This window comes from Aureococcus anophagefferens (assembly GCF_000186865.1).
Source record: "Aureococcus anophagefferens unplaced genomic scaffold AURANscaffold_6, whole genome shotgun sequence".
In the NCBI taxonomy this organism is placed as follows: domain Eukaryota; class Pelagophyceae; order Pelagomonadales; family Pelagomonadaceae; genus Aureococcus; species Aureococcus anophagefferens.
This window is the reverse complement of record NW_008705566.1, coordinates 2,491,255-2,508,794: the sequence shown is the minus strand read 5'-3', so window position 1 is coordinate 2,508,794 and position 17,540 is coordinate 2,491,255. Positions and strand designations below refer to the sequence as shown.

General features: G+C 71.9%; 3 protein-coding genes across 3 annotated transcripts; 2 read left to right on the top strand and 1 right to left on the bottom strand.

Moving 5' to 3' along the window:
* Nucleotides 1-6,108: 6,108 nt before the first annotated feature.
* On the top strand, nucleotides 6,109-7,914 carry AURANDRAFT_53321 (hypothetical protein; the record flags this gene model as incomplete). Its single annotated transcript, XM_009037466.1, has 4 exons — nucleotides 6,109-7,071; nucleotides 7,121-7,327; nucleotides 7,376-7,413; nucleotides 7,549-7,914. 4 exons carry the CDS (start codon nucleotides 6,696-6,698, stop codon nucleotides 7,912-7,914), a joined length of 987 nt encoding a protein of 328 aa, XP_009035714.1.
* A 2,470-nt stretch (nucleotides 7,915-10,384) lies between these two features.
* AURANDRAFT_6377 (hypothetical protein) lies at nucleotides 10,385-11,008 on the bottom strand (the record flags this gene model as incomplete). Its single annotated transcript, XM_009037134.1, has 1 exon — nucleotides 10,385-11,008. A coding segment is annotated over one exon (624 nt), but the record flags the coding sequence as incomplete, so codon positions are not given.
* A 1,347-nt stretch (nucleotides 11,009-12,355) lies between these two features.
* Nucleotides 12,356-15,656, top strand: AURANDRAFT_63307 (hypothetical protein; the record flags this gene model as incomplete). The annotated part of the gene is made up of 3 exons (XM_009037467.1): nucleotides 12,356-13,405; nucleotides 13,567-14,816; nucleotides 14,933-15,656. The coding sequence occupies 3 exons, from the start codon at nucleotides 12,356-12,358 to the stop codon at nucleotides 15,654-15,656; spliced, it is 3,024 nt and encodes a 1,007-aa protein (XP_009035715.1).
* Between the last annotated feature and the right edge of the window lie 1,884 nt (nucleotides 15,657-17,540).

Below are 17,540 nucleotides of genomic sequence, written 5' to 3'. Positions count from 1 at the left end.
CGCGCCCGCTCGCCTTGGCGACGGTCTTCTCCCCGTCGCGCAGCCGCGCGCCCTCGCGCAGGTCCACGTAGCCCAGGGGCTTGCGCGGCGCGCCCTTCCGCGGCTGCTTCGCGTAGTAGTACAGGTGGCGCTCGCGCAAGCAGCACCAGACGGCCTCGCACTCGTCGCCGTCGACGACGCGCTGCAGCCAGCCCTCGACGGGGTCGCCGAATTTCCGCGTGTCCGCGCCGCCCGACATGGCCGGCAGCGGGTTCTTCACGAGCTCGGCGGCGCGCTGCGCCACCTCGGCGCGGTCGTCGCGCACGCAGGGGCAGAGGGACAGCATGGTCTTCGTTTTTCCGGAGCTCTCGCGTGGATGCGTGCTCGTACCGAGGCTTATGCGATTGGCGCGGTACGCGACGACGGGCGGAATCCGATGGCCATGGCCGGAGAGCTTGGGCTGGGGGGCAAACACGGGCTGCAACCCGGCAAACACTGGCTCAGCTCGCGAGCTGTCGGCGATTTTAGAGCTCGAGGTGTAGCTCGTCGCGCCCCCGCCGCCCTCAACACCATGGTCGCGGTCGAGATCGAGGCCGCCTGCGCGCCGCTGTCGCGGCCGGAGAAGATCGAGGCCCTCCTCGGGTCCGCGGAGCAGTACGCCGAGGCGTCCGTGCCCGTGCTCGAGTCCTACGTCGCCGCCCAGGTGAGCGGCAAGACCTACGACGCCCTGGCGAACAAGGCGCTCATGAAGCTCTACCAGTTCACGCCCGCGAGGTGTAGCGACGAGGTGCTGGCCCTCGTCCTCGCCAAGGCCATGATGGCGCGGCCCGCGGGCGACCTCACGAGCCTGCTCTACGTCGTGCCCGAGGCGCTCGTCGAGCGGTGCCCCCTGGCGGCGAAGCTCGCCGCCTGCGACGCGCTCCTCGAGGCGTCCAAGTTCGCCGAGTTCTGGGCCGCCGCGCGCGAGAAGGTCGGCGCCAAGGCCGTCGCGGACCTCGTGCCGGGCTTCACCGCGGCGGTCCGCCGCTACCTCCTCGACCTCCTGTCCCAGACCTTCGAGCGCGTGCCCCTCGACCTCCTCGCCGAGGTCCTCGGCATCGACGCGGCCGCCGCCGCGGGCCTCGCCAAGAGCCCGCCGCCGGGCGGCCTCCTCCTCCCGTCCGCCGACGCCGCGAACGCGACGTTCGCGCCGAACGCGCACAACCAGAAACGCAAGGAGACGTCGGCCAAGGGCATCCAGCTCGACGCGCTCCTCTCCTGCTTCGCCGAGCCCGACGAGGACATCTTCTCCGACGAGTAGGCGCGCCGCCGCACGCATCGTCCGCCCGCCGCGTCTAAGGGGCACCTTAGTCGGAGTCCGACGCGTCGCGTTCCGACTCGGAGTCCGGTTCGGCGCCGGCGGGGAGGTCGTCCTCGGGGGCGTCGGCGACGAACTCGGTCTCGCCGAGCTCGGGCTCGTTCGCGATGGCCTCGTAGTGCTCCGCGCGCCGCGTCTTCATGGGCCCGACGACGGGGGCCGAGGAGTAGATGGCCAAGCCGCAGAGCAGGTCGGCGGCGTAGGAGTCGCCCCGCAGGGTCGTCCCGTGGTGATGCCGGCCGGCCTGGAGCCGGAGGAAGACGCCGCGGCCGCGGCCCCGGAGGTCGACGGCGACCGCGCGGTTCACGCTGAATTGCCAGATCGGCGGCGTCGAGCCGCCGCGACCTTCGACGTGCTCGCGGTAGCGGTCCTCGACGAAGCGCTCGAACTCGTCCCGGTAGGCGCCGTCGCCCGCGCGCGACGGCGCCTTCGCGCTCCGCCTCGCGGGAACGTAGGCGCAGGGGTCGTCGGCCAGCACGGCGCCGAGGTCGATGGACACGATCGTCGTCCACGACAGCGGACCGTCGCGTACGTCGCCGCGGTCGCGATGATATGCGTTGTTCAGGCCGATGCTAAACGCCGCGGACGTAGGGAGCCGGTCGCCGTCGTAGGCGGCGCGGAGCGAGGCGACCTCGTCGAGCTCAGCCGTGACGTCGCGGCCAAAGGCGCGCTCGGCCTCGCCCATGAGCTCCGCCAGCTTCCTGGCGATCTGGACCTGCAGCTCCTGGTGGAACTGTTTCGCGTGGCGGAAATGCGCGCGGGTTCGCAACGGGCCGTAGTACGCGAGCTTCCCCGAATCGTTGACCGTCCGCGCGATGCCGTGAGAATAATAGCGGCCCGGGTGGGAACGCTGCGTCGGATCCACCAACGCCGCGCGCGCGACGAACAACTTGGCGACGCGCGCGGAGAGCCGCGCCGCGTCGCTCCGCGCCGCGATCGGCGCGACGCGGAGCAGCACGTCGCCGGTGGCGTCGTCGACGACGGTGCACGGCGCGTCGCGCGGGACGAGCTCCATGGCGCGTAGCTCCTCGGGCGTGATGGAGCCGTAGGGGCCGGATCCCGGCGCCGCGAAGTCGCGGGGCACCCGGACGCGGAGCTCGGCGACCGGCGGCCGCGCGGGCGGCTCGCGCGGCGCGGCGGCGGGCGGCGCGGCGCGACGCGGCGGCGGCGGCGGAGCGACGTGCGGCGCGGCGACGTGCGGCGCGTCGCGGGCCGGCGGCGGCGGCGCGGGCCGCGCGGCGGCCGGGCGCGCGGGCTCCGCGACGGGCGGCCGAGGCCGAGGCGGCGGCGGCGCGGCGGCGCGCGGCGGCGCGGCGTGGGCCGGCGCCGGCTCGCGGTGGCGCGGCCGCTTCAGCGGCTGCGCGCCGTCGGCGACGAACGGCGGCGGCGCGTCCGAGGCCCGCGCGCGCGGCGTCGGCGCGGGCGCCGCGGGCGCGCGGGGGCGCCGCGGCGGCGCCGTCGCCGGCGCGGGCGGCGTCGGCGCGGGCGCGGGCGGCGACGGCTCGGGCACGTCGATCGGCTCGAGCCAATGTTCCTGATAGCCGCATTTCATTATTTGTTCCCGTTTCTCCAACGACGGCCGCGGCAGCGCCGGCTCGGGTCCATCACCGTCGAAACGCGAAAGTATGAGCTCTCGAGGTAGAATGTTTAGCTTGGACGTGCCGTCGTCCCACTCAACAAGGCACATGTCTCCCGCTCCGTCGAGCGGCAGCCATGCATGCTTCCGCGGGCACTCCTCCGGCGCTAGCAGGTGCGCCGGAAAGTACTTCCAGCGGCCGCTGGTCGTACTGTCGACGGACCAGGGCGCCCAGCAAGGTAGCCCATGACAGTCCTGCCAGAGAGAATCGTCAATCTGCATGGTAAGGTTCTGAACGCGTAGCTTATAGCGCAGAGAGACGGACCATCTCGCAGAGCAATCCAAGCCGGAGGCGCATCAACGTTGAGGACGCATTGCAGCCCCCGAAACTCGCAACCTCGCACGCTCTTCGGACGAGGCAGCCCACCGCAGCCGGGCATTGTGCGGGCGCCATAGCCGTGGTGTGATGGGCGCCGGCGCCTCCGTGCCCGCGGACGTGCCGCCGGAGACGGTGGTCGCCCTCGTCACGGGCGCGCAGGATGACACCCGGAAGGGCTTCACCCAAAGCGCCTGGCAGGCGGACATGGAACAGGTCATCGAAACGGCGACGGCGGACTCGGGCGACGGGTCGTCGCGGCGCGAGGCGCTCTTCGTGGCGCTCTGCGCCGTGCGCAGCCAGAGCGCCGCGGCGAAGAGCGGCCTCCGCGCCGTCGTCGACGCCGTCGTCGCCAGGGCCGGCGCGGGCGACCGGTGGCGCGACGAGGCCGCGGCGCCGAGCGCCGAGCTCTGCGCCGCGCTCGTCGCCTACCGGCCGCAGGCCAAGGCGCCCGCCGCCGGCGACCGCGTCTACGCGAAGCGCGGCGCGTTCCTCTGGCCCGCGATCTGCGCGTCGACGGACGGAACGACGGCGACGCTCGACTTCCTGCACGCGGACTTCTTCGAGGACCCCGTCGTCGCGGGCGTCGACGTGCGGCAGAAGATGGCCGCGAACGTGCGGGGCCGGAGCGCCAAGGTGCGGGAGGCCTGGGATTTCGCCGCGGACGCGGACGTCGACGTCGACGCGTCGTACTACGAGGTCGCGGATTGGGTCGTCGCGCTCCTCGCGACGGGCGGCGTGTTTCGAGAGATGTCGACCGGGAAATTCCACCGACGCGTTCCGTAGGCGACGGGCGCCGTCGAGTACTCGGAACCCGCCAAGGCCGTCGCGAAGAAGTGGTTCCTCGAGCGGTTCAACATGAACACGGCGGCCTGCGGCGCCGACTACTGGACCTTCCTCCTCGCGCGCGCGGCGTCGGCGCATCGCCTCGAGAAGATCCGAGGCGAGCTCGACCGGATCTACGCGTCCCGGTCGCTCGCCTCCAGCCTCGGCGCCGCGCCGGACGCGTCGGGTGCCGCTCTACGCACGGACGACCACTCGACGCTCTGCCGCGGCTTCCGGGCCTGGCTCGAGGCACGCGGCGCGAAAGAGCTCGGCGCGTCGACGCTCGACGCGGACGCGTGCGACCTCGCCTACGCGCACTTTTGCGCGATGCTCGGCGCCGCGGTCCGCAAGTACTTCCGGCGCGCCGTCGAGGAGACCTTCCCGGGCCGGGACGTGGCCGTCGGCGCCGTGAAGAAGATATCGCGCGTCGTCGAGAAGGCGGACCACAGGGCAGCAAAAGAGAGCGAAATTCCCAACTTCAAAGGCTCCTATCTCGGCCGATTTTCACTCGTTTTGGCTGATTTTTGGACGAGCGATCATCTCTCGGAGCGGTCTCGAAGCGTGGATGCTTTTCCGGACTACGCGCGCGCGAAACACTCACGTTTAAGCTATGTTGAATCACTCTTTTGCTGCCCAGGCGGACCACGAGTACGCGGCCGAGCCGCCGCCGCGGACCGCGCGGGCCGCGGACGTCGTCCGCGCCATGGTCGCGGGCGACTCCACGGACGCCGTCCTCGCGAACCTGGAGCTACTAAAGCAAGCCTTCCCCGTGCTCCGCGTGAAGAACGGCTTTGCGGCGACGGAGGCCGCGGCGGCCGCGCGCAGGGCCGCCTACGGCTACGCGGCGATCCTCGTCAACGTGCTGTTCCGCGCGCCCGCGACGCTCGCGGACCTCCGCGACGGCGCGGGCAAGCTCTGGGCGACCTACATCGAGTCGCAGAGCACCTGGGACGCGACGCTCGCGAAGTGCTGCCGGACGTTCCTCATGCGCGAGGCCGACGGCGCCGCGGCCGTCGACACCGTCGCGGAGATCCAGCTCACCTACGTGCCCTTCGTCACGGAGGGCCGCGACCGGAGCCACCTGCACTACAAGGTCATGCGCGCGGCGTCGCCCGAGGCGCTGCTCCACGACTTCCGCGAGGACTCGCCCTACGTGAACCCCGCGCACCATCGCGCCTACGACACGGAGCTCGAGCTCTACGAGTACGTCCTGCCCGAGTCCGAGCCCGAGAGCACGCCGGAGACCGGGGCTCCTAAGGCGCCTTAGACCGCAGGGAACGCCCCCCACCGGGCCTCCTACGCCTTCTTCTCCTTGGTCTTCTTCTTCAGGTCGAAGCCCTTGTGGACCGTGGCGATGGACTCGGGCTTCACGGCGAGGACCTCGCGGCCCGTGGAGAGCTGGCCCTTCTCGAGGACGCAGGCGACGATGCCGCCGTTGGCGACCTTGAACTTCTTCGACACGTGGTCGACGTCGCTCGGGAGGTACTCCTTGAAGAAGTACTGGAAGAAGAGGCTGTGGCCCGCGACGATGACGCAGTCCTCGGGCCGCGTGAAGGCCCACTCGGCAAAGGCGTCGAGGCGCTGCTGGCCGTAGGCGCGCACGTTCTTGTTGCCGCCCTGCATCGTGAGGTCGAAGCTCTCGGGCGCCTGGAGCGCGGCCGGCACGCGCGGGAGCTGCGGCAGCGCGCCCGGCGGCACGAGCGAGATCGTGTCGATGTTCGTCGACACCTCCTGGAGGCAGTTGAGCACGTGGACGCGGTCCTCGGCGCGCTTCGCGCCGACGCGCGCCTGCAGCGCGAGCGCGCACGTCTGCAGCGCGCGCCGCAGGTTGCTGCTCGCGACGACGCTACTGAGCGGCGCGTCGGCCCCGCCCCGCAGCGTCGCGGCGTCGGCGTCGCGCTGGGCCGGGTCCGGCACGTCGCCCCAGTCCGCGTCGCCCCGGAGCAGCGACGCGAGCTCCTGCGCCTGCTCGAGGCCCTCCTGGTTCAACGGCGAATCGTACAGCACCGAGCCCATGTCGAGCGCGAAGAACATCTTGATTTCGCGCACCAAACCCAAAATCGCCTTGAAGGGCAGCAGGGGCTTCGGCCCCTTGTTGAAGATGAGGTTCCACTCGCTCTCGCCGTGGCGGATGAAGATGATCCGCTTCGTCTTCGTGGGACCGAGCGCCGCGAGCGTCGCGGTGTCGAGCGGCCGCCGCGTCCAGCGCTTGTCGCGCCCGAAGACCATGAGCAGGGCGCCGTAGACGTAGAGCCGGATCTTCTGCAGGACCTTGTAGATCGACGCCGCGTCGAGCAGGATGCACGTCGCCACCGACGCGCAGAGCAGCGCCGTCACCACGAGCTCCCAGGCGAGGGCCGCCGACACCATGGCCGTCGCGGTCGCGGACGCCGCGGCGACGCCCGCGCCGCCGGCGGGCGCGCGCGGCGGCGGCGGCGGACGGCGGCGGACGACGACGACAGCGGCGTCGACGAGAGCAGCCCGGCTGTGTGGGTGGCTGCCGCCGCTTCACTGAGAACAATGTTGATTTTGTGGGAGCCGACGATGCCGCAGACCAGCAGCCCGACTCGCGAGAATACATTATGCTACTTAAATCCCTGCTCCTCGCGTCGACGGCCGCGGCCTCGGAGCCCGCCTTCCGCGCCTGGATGGCGGCCCACGGCCGCACCTACGAGGGCGCGGCCGAGTTCGAGGCGCGCCTCGCCGTCTTCGTCGAGAACACGGCCGCCATCGCCGCGCTGAACGACGACCCCGAGGACGGGGCGACCTACGCGATGAACGCGTTCGGCGACCTGTCCGCGGACGAGTTCCGCGCCCAGCGCCTCATGGGCGAGGGCCGCGCGCCGCCGGACCTCGCCGCGGCGCCGCGCCTCGCGGTCCCGGCCGGCGACGCGCCCGACGCCGTCGATTGGCGCGACGAGGGCGCGGTGACGGCCGTGCGCGACCAGGGCAGCCTCGGTGCGTCGCGCTCCCCGCGTCGCGTCCCTCGACCCTTCCGCGCGCGCAGGCACCTGCTGGATCTTCAGCACGGTCCAGAACCTCGAGGGCCAGGCCGCGATAAAGTCCGGGGAGAACGCGACGGACCTGTCCGTGGAGCAGATCCTCGAGTGCGACAAGAACTCCAACGCGACGGCGGACCAGGCGGACTGCGGCGAGTTCGGCGGCTGGCCCTACCTCGCCTTCGAATACCTGATGGACGCCGGCGCCCCGCGGCGTCCGTCGATCTTTTGGTTTTTCGGTCGCGCATCGTCGCCCTCCGCAGGCGGCCTGCGGTCCGAGGCGGAGATGCCCTACTGCTCGGTCATCGACTACGGGAAGCCCGGCTACTGCCTGCCCTGCATGGTCGACGGCTACAGCGTCAAGATCTGCGGCGACCACACGAACGACGACGCGGGCATTCCGCTCTACTGCGAGGCGAACACGACCCTGGGCCAGGGCCCCAAGGGCTACTGCGAGTCCAAGGACGGCTTCGCCGTCGAGGTCGCGTCCTGGAAGGCGATCTCGACGGACGAGGCGGAGATCGCCGCCGCGCTCGCGGCGACGGGCCCGCTCTCCGTCGTCCTCAACGCCCAGAAGCTCCAGTTCTACAAGAAGGGCGTCTACAGCCCCATGCTCTGCAGCAAGGACAAGCTCGACCACGCGGTCCTCGCCGTCGGCTACGGCACGGACGGCGGCAAGGACTACTGGACGGTCAAGAACTCCTGGGGCGCCAAGTGGGGCGAGGACGGCTACTTCCGCATCAAGCGCGGCGACGGCACCTGCGGCATCAACACGCACGTCACGACGGGCGTCCTCGCGTAGGGGGCGGGGGCGCAGCTCTACTTGAAATCCACCTACCTTGGTAATGCTTTCGTGCCCACTCAAGTTTCCTCCTCGCAGTCTGGGACCTCTCGCGCGCTTGAAGCTCTCGTTGAAGACGTCCTTGAAGATTGCCGCAGAGCATGGCCGTGTCGCGCACGATTGCAGCCCTCGTGCTCGCCGCCGTGGCGACGGCCTGGGCGCCGCCGCGCGCACCACGGACGCGCATGCTGCGCCTCTATGCCGAGGGCGTCCCCGCGGCGCTCGAGGGCGACATCCGCGCCTACCTCGCGGAGCGCGAGCGCGTCATCGCCTCCGGCGAGGTCGTCGACCCGGCGGCGGCGGCGCGCGAGGCGGCGACGAGCAACCCCGTCTGGCGCGCGGGCAACGCCATGCTGTCCCTCGAGTCGCTGCTGCCCAAGGAGAGCGAGGACGACGAGTCCGGCGACGCGCTTTCGTACACGGAGCTGCAGAAGTTCGGCTACGGGTCGCTCATCGAGCCCATCATGGACTGCGGCGGCTACGTGGCCGTGTCGCGGTCCCTGGGCGTGGCCTACTCGCTGCCGAAGAAGCCCAAGGAGCAGAGCGACGACTACGTCCGCGACGGCCCGCAGCGCGCGGTCTCGCTCGGCGGCTCCAAGGAGGACAAGCTCGCGGCCATCGCGGCCCTCAACGCGACGCAGATCAAGCTCGACCGCGCGGCCAAGGAGGCGCGGCGGGCGGAGCGCGGCGCCGCGCCGTCGGCGGGGGCGCTCCGTCTGGAACAAGCGATGCGCGAGAAGGCGGCGCGGCCCGCCGCGCCGCCGAAGCCCGTTGAGAAGAAGGTCTGGCCCGCGGTGCTCGCGCCGGCGTCGCTGGGCCTCGCGGGCCGCGCCTACGCCGTGCTCGTGCTGGCGCTCCTGGCCGTGCCGGGCGCGCCCGCGACGGCGCAGCTCTTCGCGCAGCTCGGCGTCGGCGACGTCGACCTCACGGCCCTCGAGGCCGCGGGCGCCGCCTGCCTCGCGGGCAACGTCGCCGCCGCGGCGCTCGCCGTGTCGCGCAAGCCGCCGCGGCCGGCCTTCGCGGCCGCGCGCTGCCTCTTCGCGGGGCCGCTCGCGCTCGACAACGTCCTCGACGACGGGAGCTCGGCGTAGACGCGTAACACTCTCGTCTTTCCGCGCGTCGTGGCTTGCTCGCGCGAAGTTCGCTAGCAGACGCCGAGTCGAGCCTGCCGGTCTGGCCGAGGGCGCGCGTCTGCGGGAAGCGGGCGAGCTTCACGATTTTTAGGGCTCTTTGCCTTCAACTTGCAGCGTCTGAGTGATATGGATTGCGCGCTTGCTCGTGCGTAGCCACGCCATTCTCGAGCCGTCTCTGTTCTGCCTCGCGACGTCGCTAGCCGTGCTCGCGCCGTCGAGCTATGCCGCCTCGCGCGGCCCTCGCCATGCTGCACGCACTGCTGCTGCCCGCGGCGCTCGCGCTGGACGTCGGCGCCACCATCCTCGGCGTGCACGCGAAGCTCCAGAACGCGCTCGCGCCGCAGATCTGCTCCGACGAGACCTTCGACCTCGGCGGCGGCGCGACGGGCCGCGTCGTCGGCTTCGAGGCGCCGGAAAGCGACGTCGCGTGGGCCTCGGCGATGGTCGACGAGACCGCGGGCGGCGAGCTCGTGGCGTGGAACGGCCCTTCCATCGAGGCGCCGCACCTCTACGCGCGCCTCGCGGTCGTCGACGAGTCCTACGAGGTCGAGATCGACTTTAGGAACCGATTGGACGCGGGCTACGAGCCGTCGGGCGTCTACGATCCGCCGGCGTCGCGCGCGGCCTTCTCGCAGGCCGCGCTGCGCGCCGAGTACGACGCGGCCTTCTTCGACGACGAGGCGAGATCGTGGCGCAACGGCGTGCGCGCGGCCGCGGCCGCGGACGCTCCGTCGCCCTGGGCGGCGCTCCTCGTCGAGGGCCGGAGACAATACGGAGGCGACGACGCCGGCGCGATCGGCGGGCCCCTCGCGCTCTGCGTGCGGTTCCCCCGCGACGACGCGGGCGCGCAGGCGGCGGCGGACGCCTGCGCGTCCGCGGCGGACCGCTACCTGGGCTGGGTGCGAAATCCGAAGCGCGCGTCGTGGATGAGGACGCGATTGATCTACGACCGCGACTGCCTCGTGCGCCAGTACCTCGCGCGCGCGCAGATCGCGCGGCTCTCCGGTATCTACGGCGCCGGCGGCGGCGCCATGGCGGCGCACGCGGCCGGGCGGCTCGACATGATGGGCCACAACATGATGCAGGAGTCGACGGGCTTCGGGTCGCAGGGGGACGACGGCGAGCGCGACTAAATGTCATGCTCTCAATCACCATGTTGGGGCGCCGTCCTTTCCTTGCCGTTTAATACCAGCGCGCCGCTTCTCCGGCGAGCGCGACTAAACAACACTTACCCCGCGCTGCTACGCGGCGGCGACGGGGAGGCCGAACTCGTCGACCGCGGCCGCCGGGTTCGCGTCCGGCGCCGGCGGCAAATTCGTGGGCTGCTCGGGCAAAGCCCCCGGGTCCGCGGGCTGGAGGTAGGCCGGCGTCGAGTCCTCCAGACCCAGCTCGTCCATGCCGAGCTCGTCGTCGAGGCAGGCGAGCTCCGCGTCCAGGTCCGCCTCGTCGACGTCGTCGCCGATGCCGTACGACCGCCCCAGCGCGTCCTGGACCTCGTTCATGTCCTCCATCATGTCCGCGAGGTCGTCCTGCACGTCCTCGATCTGGTCGATGTCGACCTTCTTGAACTCCGTCTTGAGCGTCTTCGATGCCGCCTTCATCGCGTCGACGGTCGTCAGCGTGTCCTTGACCGAGTCGATCGCGAACGACGTCTGCTCGACGTTGAACGCCTGGCCCGCGAGCTGGTCGCGCTGGGCCTCGTACATCTTCTTGCGCTTGAGCACGGCCATGGCGCGCTGCTTGAGCGTCTTCGCCGCCGGGCCCTTGGCCTTCTTCAGCTTCTCCTTGTAGCCGGCGAGCTCGACCTCGAGCTTCTTGATCTTCTCGTCGAGGCCCGCGGTGCGCGTTTCTAATTTGGCGCTCGCGTCGCCGAGCGTCGGCGGCGGCGGCAGTGACTTCTTCGCGCCGAAGATCCGCTTCATGGTCGTTTGGCGGCGCGGCTGGCGGCGCGGCTGGCGGCGGAGCTCCGGGAGAGCGTCGTGAACACGAGGAGCTTGCTCGGATGCCTCCACAGCCGAGGCGGGGGTCCCACACTCGAGTCCCAGAGTGGCTCAGGCTCGGGTCATCGGGCGCGTCGAGGCGGCCTTGGGCAACGACGACGCGGCCCAGCTGCTCAACGACGCCTGGGCGCGGGAGGACCGCTTCCGCGTCGCGCGGCGCGGACATGGCCAAGTACAGCCGCCGGATGACGATTCGGAGAGCCTGAGGCCCAGGAGGTCCCGGAGTCCTCGCCGGCGGACACGCACTCCGGCGAGGTCCTTGTGGTGCTCGAGCTCGGCCGCGGACGTGTAGACGTAGGGCTTGGCGTTGCTGAACTTGACGATGCCGACGACGCGCGCGTCGGCGAGCTTTCCCGTGGTCTTGATGATCCCGGCCACAGCGGCCGCACCTTGAGCGCGTCGCGCAGGCCGAACGCCATCAAGTTCGCGGATGTCTGCCGCGACAAACCGCAGGTGCGCGTCGGGATCTGACGCGAGAACGCGACGGCCAAGATCGAGATTCCCCGGATCGATTCGAGCGCGCAACCGGGTGGTACGGCCGCACCTCGATGGCCTTGCGGCCGTCCGACGAGTCGGCGAGCTCGACGGCCCACTGCTCCTGGATCTGACATTTCAGTCGCGGTGTACGACCACCGTGGGCGCTCGATGGCGCAATCAAGGTCGGCCGGATGGCCCTTCGGCTCTTGACACGGCTCCATTTGCCCATCACCTATGGATTTAACTACCTGGCCTATGGGGCGCGCGCGCGGCGGCCGTCATCGCCAGAGCTCGACCAGCAGCTGCGACGACGGTCGCAGCGGCACGGTCGCCGCCGCGGCGTCGCGCGGCGGCAGGTCGGCGGCGGCGTCCGCCGCGGCCTCGACGCGGACGCTCGCCTCGGCGTCGCCGCCCGCGAGCGCGAGCGCGCCGCGGACGTCGACGACGCGCGCGGCGTCGACGGCGACGACGACGACCGTCGCGTCGTCGCAGCGCTCGCAGGACTCGACGGCGAGGGCGTCGGCGAGGGACGCGCCGTGGGCCGACGCGAGCGCGCTGCGCAGGAGCTGCTCGGCGTAGTGCGGCTCGACGGGCGGCGCCACGGCGACGCGCAGCGCGACCATCGCTGCGACGCGGTCGCCGCAGAGGCAAGCAGACGCGCGCAGAGGCGCAGATGTGCAGAGGCGACGCGCAGCGACGCAGGCGCCGTCGAGCGTCTGCAACTTTGCTGCAGCGTTTTGGCTCGCTAAAGCAACTTCTTGTCATTGCACTTCTCAAAGGGCGGGCAGCGCCATGCTCTGGCCGCTCGTCGTCGCCACGGCGTACGCCCAGCCGACGCTGCTCGTCGCGTGCTGCGCCGGCTCCGGCACGACGAGCCTCCACCGGCTCCTCGTGAGCCACGGCTTCGACGACGGCGGCCGCAAGGAGCACCAGTGGTACCGCTTCTGGCGCGGCAGGGTGGCCGAGCTCCAGGAGCTCTGCGCCGTGGGCAACTGCGCGTCCTTCGCGCCCGCGCAGCAGCCGCCGGGCTTCCTCGCGCGCGGCCGCGCGGCGCTGGCCGCGCTGCCCGGCGGCGGCGGCGTCGGCCTCGTCGACCGCCGCGGCGTCGCGTCGCGGCCCGGGGGCCTCGGCGGCGGCGTCTGCGGCCCGAGCGCGGCCTGCGACGCGTCGGAGCTCTTCCAGTCGACGGCGACGGGGGACTTGGACGACTACGCCGGCCGCTGGACCTCGGCCGGCCCGCGCGTCGACGCGGATCCGCTGACCTTTGGGGACGCGTGGGGCGGCTTCGTCGCCTACGCGGAGGCCGTCGCGGCCCAGGTCGCCGCGGACCACGGCGCCGGCCTCGACGTCGTGCTCCTGCTCCGAGAGCCCGCGGACATCGCCTGCCGGAGCGTCGCCGAGTCCGTCTTCGTCAAGGAGCCCGTCGGCGCGACGCCGCGCGATCGCGCGCGCGCGCTCGGCGCCTGCGCGCGCGCGGTCCTCGACGGGCGACCCGGCGGCTGCCCCGCGGGCTTCCTCGACGGCCTGCGGCGCTACGACTACGCGGCCCACGTCCGGGCCATCCGCCGCCACCTCCCGAGAACGCGCGTCGCGCTTAGCGCCGACCTCCGGCGGCCGGCGACGTTCGCGGCGACGTTCGCGGCCGTCGCCGGCGTCGCGCCGCGCGACGGCGCGCCCGCGCTCGAAAACGCCCTCGCGGCGCGGCTCGAGCCCGAGGACCGCCGCGTCGCGGAGCGCGGCATCGCCGAGTGCGCGGCGCTCCTGCGCGACTCGACCCTGTTCCGCGGCTTCGCGGACGACCTCGCCGCCGACGCCGGGGACGACAAGTGGACTTGGGGCGACGTTACCTAACAGCGCCACGCGGAGGCCGCGGGGGATGGAGCGATCTCGCGGAGGGTTCGGTGCTTGTTTCGATCGCGCGGGCGTGGCGGGGGGCGCAAACACCGAAACCAATCCGAAATCACACCACTTGTTGCAGTGCATCATTACCTCATTGAACTCAGGCCTCTTGCGGCGTGATGATGTGTCGGTGCGCGCACGTGCCGCTGGCGCTGGCGGCCGCCCTCGTCGGCGCGCTCGTCGCGCCGCCGCGCCCGCCCGCCCGCCGCACGCGCCTACGATCCATGCGCGAGTTCCGCGCGGCGGAGGTGACGCTCGAGCGCTTCATCGGCGAGCTCGGCGTCGTCGAGGTGACGGACTGGGAGTACAGCGGCGAGCTGGCGAACCCGCTGGACCCGGCGCAGCCCGCGCGGACGAAGCGCGACTTCGCGGCCGACGGCCCGCCCGTGCGCCTCTTCCTCGCCGCCGTCGACGACCCGGGCGCGCGGGCTCGCGGCGAGGACACGCGCGTCGCGCTCCGCGAGTACAGCGGCACCGCGGCCGCCGTCGCGGCGCGCGAGCTCGAGACGCAGCGCGGCGGCGCCCGGGGCGTCGTCGCATTGCGGGGCACGCTCGACGACGACGAGCGCGGCTTCTTCGGGTCCGGCGCCGCGCAGGACCCGGCCTTCGTCGAGGCCTGGGTCGCGAACCTCGGCACGGAGCCGCCCAAGGTCGGCGCGTCCTGGCTCATCTTCGACTGGAGCGGCACGGCGACCGTCGCGAACCTGTGCGGGCCCAAGACCGCGCGCGGGAACCCGCTCTACGCGCCGCCGCCGCCGCGCCGGGGCTTCGGCTTCGGCGGCGGCGGCGGCGCGGCCTGGACGTTCCGCCAGCGCTATTCCTACGTGCGCGCCGTCGCCCGGGGCATGGTCGAGGCCCTGGCGCGGCTCCACGAGAGCGGCTTCAGCCACCGGTCGCTGAGCGCGGCGGCGTTCGCGCTCGACTCGAAGGGCCAGGACAAGAACGTGCTGCCGACGAACGCGCCGCTCCTGGAGGTGAAGCTCCAGTTCCTGGGCTTCTCCGAGGCGGCGACGGCGGCGGAGATCAACGACGACCTCAACGCGCTCGGCTACGTGCTCCTCGAGCTGCTCCTGTCGCCCGCGCTCGCGGACGACGACCTCGTCGACCCGCCGGCCGCGGACCAGGACACGCTCAAGCGCCTCTGGGACGACATCTTCGACCGGGACATCGCCAAGCTCCGCGACTACGCCGACGCGGAGGAGGGCTGGCGCAACGCCGTGGACCTCCTCGACGCGAAGGACGGCGCGGGCTGGGACCTCCTCGCGACGGCGCTCAACGCGAACGACGCGTCGAAGCGCTCGGGCCTCTCCTTCCTCTCGGCGCGCGCCCTCCTCGACAGCCCCTTCTTTAAGCGGTGATGGACGTCAATGCGTCAATCAGACGGCGTCATTGGCGCGGGAATTGATTGAGGCTTTGTTGCACTTGACGTCGAGAGCGGCGACCATCGTCGTCGGCGTCGAGCCGTGCAAGAATGCCGTCCCTGCGCCTCCTCGCGCTCCTCGCCGTCGCCGGCGACGCCTTGGTCGCGACGACGCGACGAGCCGCGCCCGCGGTCGCGCGGCGGTCGGCGACGCACACCATCGAGGCGCGCGAGGTCGAGGGCCCGCTGGAGCCGCTGTCCAACTACCTGCTCGTCAAGGTGGACCCGATCAAGGACACGTCGGGCGGCGGCATCATCCTCGGGTCCGCGTCGGAGCCCGCGAGCACGGGCGAGGTCGTGTCCGCGGGCCCCGGCCGCGAGGACCCCGAGTCGGGCGTGCTCCTGCCCGTGCAGTGCGCCGTGGGCGACCGGGTCATGTGGGGCCGCTACAGCGGCGCGAACGTGCGCTACGACAACGCGGACCACACGCTCCTCAAGGACCGCGACGTGTCCATGGTCTGGACGGGCGACCTCGCGGCCGACTCGGTGCGGCCCATCGGGTCGAACGTCCTCGTCAAGGTCTCGGAGAACGCCGGCGCGACGGCGTCGGGCCTGCTGCTGGGCCTCGGCGCCCAGGACAAGATCTCGCTCACGGGCGAGGTCGTCCAGGTCGGCCCGGGCAAGCTCCTCCGCGGCGGCGGCCGCGGGCCCGTGCCCGTCGCCGCGGGCGACTCGGTCCGCTTCCGCGACTACGACGTCGTCGAGGTCGTCATCGACGGCGAGGAGTACGCCCTCGTCGGCACGGAGCACGTCATCTGCAAGTGGACGGCCTGAGGCGGCCGCGCGGCGGCCCCGCGGGGCGGCTAACAACGGGGCCGCTTACACTTCACTTCGCGCAGAAGAAGCACGTCGCGCGGTCGAGGAGGCCGCCCTTCGGCTTCTCCGCCGGCGCGTCGGCGATGGCGTCCGCGTCGGAGACGCTCCGCTTCTTCTTCTTGCGCAGCCGCTTCTTCTTCTTTCGATGTCGCGGCTCCTCGGCGACGGGCTCCTCGTCGCCGCCGCTCGCGCGCACGATCGCCGCCTCGATGCAGTCCTCGGGGATGCCTACGACCCGCGGGAGTCTCGCGCGGCGCCGCGCGCGCGCGCGGCGCCGGCCGCGCGCCCTGCGTCTTCAGGAACTGGACGCGTTTCGCGAGGCTCGTGTCCTCGACCTTCGGGTGCGCGAGGAACTGGGACGCGCCTGCGGCGGCGCGCGATGGTTGTGAAACAAGCGGCGCGGCTGCCCACTTCCGGACGCGCGGCGGGACGCCGGACGCGCACGCTCGATGTTCTCCTCCCGCGAGAACTCGCTCATTGCTTATTTCGGCGCCTCCCGGCCGACGCTCCTGTTGGACCCTGGCACCAGAGCACGGGCAGCCCGACGCGCCGGAGACGCACGCAGATCTGCCGACGGCGTCGCACCAGACTCCGAAATGTTGAGCAAGAAACCTATTCCTGATATATTGAACCTCAGCTTAGGCCCGGGAACATCAACATCATACAGTTGGGCTGCCCCGTAAACCAAAGCATGGAAGCCGAGCTCGCAGCTCATCGAGAAATCGACGAGGAGCTCAAGCAGCTCAAGCAACTCGCCGCCTTCGAGGGGCTCGAGCGCCGCTGCGCCCACTGCGGCGCCGAACCCGAAAAGCTCCTGCGCTGCGGCCGCTGCAAAGCCGTCAAATATTGCACGACGCAGTGCCAGCGCGCGGCCTGGTGTTCGCACAAATCATCGTGTGGCAAGGGCTGCGCGACGCCGACGCCGGCGACGGTGCGCGCGGCGGGCTTCGCCGCGACGCTGGCGACGCTCCGCGAGTTCGGCGCCGCGCACGGCGGCCTCGCCGAGGCGTGCCTCCTGAAGCTCAAGGAGACGCCGGCGCCGCTGGCGGAGCGCGCGAAGATGTGCGAGCCCGTGCTCGCCGTCGTCAAGGCCCACGGCGGCCGCGCCCTGGCGCAGTCGCTGGGGCTGGGAGCGCTGTCGGACTACGTCGGCCTCCGCGGCGGCGAGGCGATCGCGGCGATCGCGCGGCTCGGCGGCGTCGAGGCCGCGCTCGCCGCGCTCGACGCCCATGGGGACCACCGGCTCGCCGTCTTCGAGGCGCTGAAGCTCCTGTCGAACCTCGCCGTCCGCGACGAGTGCGAGCGGGCGATCCGGTCGTCGGGCGGCGGCGCGAAGGCGATGGCGGCGCTGCGGCGCCTGCCGCACAACGCCAACGTCAAGGCGGCGGCGGAGAGCCTCCTGCGCAACCTCGGCGCCCTGCACACCGTGGAACCGAGCCGGCTCGACGCCGTCGCCGAGGGCTTCGTGCGATCGGCCGTCGCGGCGAACTGCCGGCCCGCGGCGCCGTCGGCGGACGACTGCCCCGTGTGCCTCGGCCCCTGCGACGGCGACGTCGTCGCGCTGCCCTGCGACCACACGTTCCATCGGGCCTGCATCGCGAAGTGGTTCCGGGAGTCCGTCAAGAACACGGCGCTGCGAGGGGCCCCGGCGGACCTCAACTGCCCGCTCTGCAAGCGCGGCCTGCGCGAGCAGCTTAAGCGGTAGGTGTGTACATACAGCTTAGGTGGCGGGGCCGTCTAGGGGCGGTACGTGGTTTCGTTCTCGGGGTCGAGCGGCAACGTCTTGACGAAGGGCAGGCTGCTGTGGTGGACGACGATCTTCAGGGAGCCGTCCGCGGCCTT